General features: G+C 38.7%; 1 protein-coding gene across 3 annotated transcripts in view; it reads right to left on the reverse strand.

Moving 5' to 3' along the window:
• The window catches only part of Rad51b (RAD51 paralog B), a 527,314-nt gene that overhangs the window by 148,678 nt on the left and 372,636 nt on the right, over positions 1-6,000 (reverse strand). For all 3 annotated transcript variants that reach the window (XR_001175093.1, XR_001175092.1, XM_013016744.1), the window contains exon 8: positions 1,357-1,453. Coding sequence is in view for 1 of the 3 variants with exons in the window: in XM_013016744.1 (XP_012872198.1) it covers positions 1,357-1,453 (97 nt within the window). In the remaining 2 variants the exon portion in view is untranslated. The remainder of the gene's footprint in view (positions 1-1,356; positions 1,454-6,000) is intronic.

Here is a 6,000-nt window from a genome sequence, read left to right on the forward strand (position 1 = left end):
TTTTTCTATGCTGGCTGATTATAACAAATCTTAAATCTCTGAGTATTCAAATACTATCTGATTCATTCTAGCTCATTTTCAGCGAAGACAATTCCCAGTGGTTTAAATAAGAGTGAGAACAAAAGAAAGAAGCTGGAAGGAGAAAGTTGGACGTAGTAGGGACAAATTGGAAGTGGCAGAGACTTGAGTTGGGATTGTCTTTTAGATTTTATTGAATTAAGATAGTTGTGGGTTTCATAAATAAGTTGATCACAATATAGATTATAAAACAGGGGGACAGGGTAGAGATATATTTGGAAAGAAAAACTAAGGCAGACATGGTAATGAAAGCAGGTTTTGAGGAAGTATAAATTCTGTGTGATTCAGACTTTCAGCCCAGGTGGCAGGAGGAGGATGCATCACTGAATTTAGAAAGAGAAAGCATAAAGCATTTGACAACTTTTACAAATATATCATTAGTTTGCACTCTGAGAGACACCATCAAATAGCAGGGTATGGTCCTTGCAACTTTTGGAGCTATAAACCAAAGCTGATCCTCAGAGGAATACCCAGGAGTTACTTAAGAGCCTTGCTAAGTCTAAAAGTTTTCTGTGTTCCACTTTGAACAATTCTTAGAAAGGGAAAGGGAAGAGGAGTGTTGAAGAACTATGGTCATCTACTTAGGCCCACAGCACTGTTCCTGAAATTCAACTACAACTAGAAGAACTCAGAAATGTCAAGTAAGAACTTACAATAAAAGTAAAAACTACCCTCTGGCTTGCTGATATAATCTCCCCAGCTAGCTACACAAGGCTCATTGCGACCACAAATATATCTAGCCTAACCTTTGCTAGCAGGAGAAGGTAGGTCAAAATTTGCAGATTTAATACTGTGAAAGAGATTGTCTTATTATTGCTATAAAGCTGATCAGAAGAGACACATCTCTAGCATATGCGTTCATCATTAGTCAGTTCAAAGGTATTCGGTACAAATGAACAGCTAAACTACTATCAAACTACTAGTCAAGGCAGCCTTTGAGCATCAGTCTCAGAAACCGTCATTTTGTAATTTGTCAGTGCTCATGATAAGGACCTGAGACTAGCCACAGAGGCTGGACAAGCTTCTCTCCAGATGGAAATACTGGATGCTGTGAAGATGACTCATTCATGTGAAAAGGGAGCTCACGTACAGAGACAGGACAAGAGATTTGGGAGCCAAGTGATCAAGTGCCTTGAAAGGCAACCAAGCCTATATGTCCCGGTCTCAGGCTGGGCTTCACTGGCCAGCACCCATTAGCCATGTCTCTCAGCTCTCAACAGGAGGCAGGGAGGCGTCGGGGCTGTATGTCAGTGTCAACTTTCAGGACAGATCTCTTACCTTCCGTCAGGGACAAATCATCAGCGGGAGACACCAGGTCTGCCTGAGCAGCACGGGCTCCACTCAGATGCGTTGTAATTTGATTCGTCAAGATAACCTGTGAACAGACAGGGAGGAGGAAGGGGGAGGGGAGAAGAAAAAGAGAGAAGACCAAATTAATTATTAGAGCTCTCAAAAGGCAGACTGTGGTTTAGGAGAAGACTGATAAGTACCCAGGTAGGGAAACCCCAGCTCTAACTTTCACCAGCTTATCTTCAGGCAAGGCCTATCAGTTATTCAAAACCCAGAGACCAGAAAACAGGCTTTTCTTCAGAGCTCAAATAGCTAATCAATTCTTCCTAAATGCAGAGAAAATTGGGACTGGGAGGTGGGATCATATTAGCTAAAGAAGCAGAAGGTTAATTATACTTAAGATGCCCATGTATACTTTTGCTTATCAAATTTTAACTTCAAAATTATATATTCACAGCCTATCATATTGCTAGTGCTGACTAAAAGCAATCATTTAAACTCTGGATGTTTGTGGTTTCTTCGCCTATTACCACAAATGTCAGAGTTCTACTTCCAAGCTTGTGAAAGAAGTAAGATGTCTCTAAAGAAGTAACAGTCTTCTTTTAAATTAGTTGACTTGAAAACAATGAATAAAGAGTCCCAAATTTCACTAGGCATTTAAAATATGATTTAACATAATCCCACTTACATAAAACAACATTCCTAACACTCAAAATTCCTGGAAAGGACTCTAAAATGAACTCGCACGGTCTACTGCCATACAATATTTTCACATTTTGGTAGGTCAAGAAACTTTATTTTCCTTAAAAATCCTCATTTATACCATTTTGTTTAAAAGCCCAAGAGAAGGAGGAAATGAATATTCTTCCCTGGAAAAATATGACATACTCCACACCACGCTCATTTTGGATAGTTTGTACATCTCGGTCACTCAGAAAAAAAACATCTACTGCTGACAAAGGCACTCAGCATTTGGTGTGAGATTCAGTGCCTAGAATGTACCTGTAGTCGGGTTATCTCTGTCTGTCCTCAGGGTCAGCTATGACTTGGTTGCCCCTTTGACAAGCCAAAAATGGAAGTAAGCTCCATTTTTTATGATCCAGTTTTCTTCCACACCTCTGTTACTATCTCTCGAATGGACCAGTGGCACATAATAAATCCTATACAAATGGCAGCTTAATTGAGGATGGAAAGAGAAAGGAGCAGGATAGCAAGGCCAGGTTTAAGAATGGAGTATTAAGTGCTCTATCAGCACAGACAATCTCTTAAAGTCCTTGTGTGTCAAGGAGACTCATGGGTCTCCAGCTGATCTTCAATGCTAATGGAATACTACAGGATCACATTCAGTAGTTGCTAATTTCATCCTTCCTGTTCTTCTGAATTGCTATCATTTTCCTTTGGAATGGTAAAAATCGTATAGGATATGTCTTCAGTTAAAATGACTTTGAATGACCCAATACCCTGCTTTTTTAAAGAAATGACTCTTCAGCCAGGCACTGGTGGCTCATGCCTGTAATCCAAGCTACTCAGGAGGTTGAGATCTGAGGATTGCAGTTCGAAGCTGGCCCGGGCAGGAAATTCCATGAGACTCTTATCTCCAATTAACCACTTAAAAAAACAGAGATGGAGCTGTGGCTCAAAGTGGTAGAGCACTAGCCTTGAGTGAAAGAACTCAGAGACAATACCCAGACCCTGATTGACAAAAAAAGAAAAGAGAAAAAGAAATGATTCTTCATATTTAAGAGTATGATTAAGGTCTTGTATTCAACTTTCTCTTAATAACATGGGGCATGAGTTTCACAGTTTAATGTAAGGCAGGTCAAATCCTGACTGACACTGTGTACCTTGGGAAAATTACTAAATCTTCAAGTTATATGTGTCCATAGGTAAGACAGTGTCTCTCTTATAGAACTATGAGTATTAGGTGAAGCAACTAAGGAAGTATTAACAAAGTATCTGGCATTTAGTACATATTTAATAAATAGAAGCCATTGTTGTTATTACTTCCTTCAAGATATGCCATATACTCCAGATAATTAGTTCTAATGATATGACACTAAATCATAATTTCTACACTGACTGGGCAATATTTTGGTACCTGATCATTTCTATCACTTTTAGCTCAAAGGTCCAAAGAAGGAGTTGGAAGAGTTTTAATTAGTAAGGAATTGTGTAAGAAAGAGATAGTAATTGATGGAAACAATGTCAATAAGATACTGACATTGCTCTGAAAATATTATATGCCTTACCTAACAAAGAACAAAATAGTGTATTTGTCTGTACTAGTTTTAAAAATTGTGAAACTCTGTAAAGTTTAAATATGTAAGCTATAAATTTTTATGGGATTCTTCTACGATGGCTTGGCAAGAATGCCCATGAGTTCTGGTGATATATTAACAGCATAAAAAAAAGACTTAACTAATACAGTGCTTAACATGGAAATCAAAGCATGCACCATGTACATGAAGGACATTGAGACATAAAGGCAGTGTGTGACTTCTTTAGAAAGATACAGACTAAACTACTTAGATCTATTTTGGTCCCATAATGAAAACTTGTACAGAACAAATAAGATGATATTCCCCAGAACCTAAAACAAACTACAGATGACTCCAAAAATACCTGTTCTGGGATGAGGGTATAGCTCAGTGGAAGAATGCTTATCTAGCATGTACAAAGCCCTGGGTTTGATCCAAGCAACTTTGAAAACTTCCCACCATCATTCCTACTTCAATGAGAAGAACATGTGAAGAAGAAAGCATTTTCACTCTCCAATGGAAAAAGGGGCTCATAAGTAGTTTTGGTAATAATTGTCTTTCTTTCTGGTATGAGTATCAAAGCCAAATCACTGACGGCATAGATAGCACCAATTCAAGGGTTTGTTAATCACATCATCTTACTGAACTGTGTGGTTTTCTAAATCTGTGTTCAACAAAAATGATAGAATGGAAACATTTTCCAGAAGTATTGATTATAAACAATCATGACCTGGGTAGAGGCCTACAGATGTGTTTTTCTCGGAGGCAATCTGGAAATGCAAAAATTATGTTCTTAAAATAACATAAAATACGATTACAAGTTATAAACAGAATCTTAACACTATCTGGTTTCTGAAAATGAATTGTGACAGACAGATACCACAGAGGGGCTCCCTTGGCCTTGCTCTGCTAGAAAGATCAGAGTTTCTGATGCTTAGGACTCCATTTGTGCAAGAGCAGTTTGTACAGTGGTTTGGATAAGGGCTTTGGAATCAGACAGATCTGAGTTCAGATTCTGGGCTCTACCATTCCAAACTGTATATCTCTGGCAAGTATCATAACCTTACTACATGGAACATTTAACTTACAGGGATGTGAGGATCTGGACATTACCTTAGTCCTCACCACTGTACTCAGCCTATGTAAATGTGACCTCCATCATTATGTCCTGTTGCTCTGAAGCCTTTTGCTTACTGATTTGTGTCATATTGTTTCATATCAATAGGTACCATATACCTCATTAATGACAAATGTCATATTTTTACATCTCAGTCAAGAACAAGTTTAAAAAATAAAAATTTTTCATTTTCAAAAGATTATAAAAAGAGGTCTGCTTCCCTTTTGTACAGCCTAGAGCTCAAAGACAAAGCACAAATATTTTCTGTTTATATCTTTAAAAGCAATAAAATTTTAATTGAAAATACATGTGCTATTTTTGCCATTTCCTTAAAAATATGGCTAATTGAAAACATACAGCAAGCCCCACTACTATTGACCACAAATCCAAACACCATAGTGAGACTCTTGGACAATGGGAAAGATACATTCTATAATGGTCACAATTACTTGAGAAGCCGGGAGGAAATAGAACCTGGCTTAAAGCTTACTCATCAGGAAACATACCATCTACCTAGTAGAGGGGATGACAAGCCTTATAAATTGTTTAGAGGGAATAAGAATTATTATTTAGAGGGAATATGAATTATTTAAAGAAAAATAAGAATTGTTCAGAGAGAATAAGAATGGAGAGGGAATGTTTAGAGGGAATAAGAAGCCTTATAAGTTGTTCACTGATTTAACTCAATGTTTTTTTGGTTTTTGGTTTTTTTTTTGGGTCCGGTGGTGGGGCCTGAACTCTGGGCCTGGGCACTGTCCCTCAGCTCTTCAGCTCAAAGCTAGCGCTCTACCACTTGAGCCACAGTGCCACTTCTGGCTCTTTTCTTTTTGCTTATGTGGTGCTGAGGAATCGAACCCAGGGCCTCAGGCATGCAAGGCAAGTGCTCTACCACTGAGCTACCTTCCCAGCCCCTTAACTCAATGTCTTATTGAGAGACTATTTCCTCTCAAGACTTCTTTGCACTGCCTTTTAGTAGGATAAGTAGAGCTATAGTTGTAGGTAAAATGGCCCCTCACACAATGTCACATAGACCTTGAATCCCATTGTTAATACTCCCCTTCCAAAGGAATATGGGGTTAAGATTTTTTTCCTTTAGGGGCTGGGAAGGTGGCTCAGTGTAGAGCGCTTGCCTTGCATGCATGAGGCCCTGGGTTTGATTCCTCAGCACCACGTAACCAAAAAGAGAAAAAAAAGCTGGAAGTGGCACTGTGGCTCAAGTGGTAGAGCGCTAGCCTTGAGCTGAAGAGCTGAGGGACA

This window comes from Dipodomys ordii, unplaced genomic scaffold (assembly GCF_000151885.1).
Source record: "Dipodomys ordii isolate 6190 unplaced genomic scaffold, Dord_2.0 Scaffold2, whole genome shotgun sequence".
NCBI classification, from domain to species: Eukaryota; Metazoa; Chordata; class Mammalia; order Rodentia; family Heteromyidae; genus Dipodomys; species Dipodomys ordii.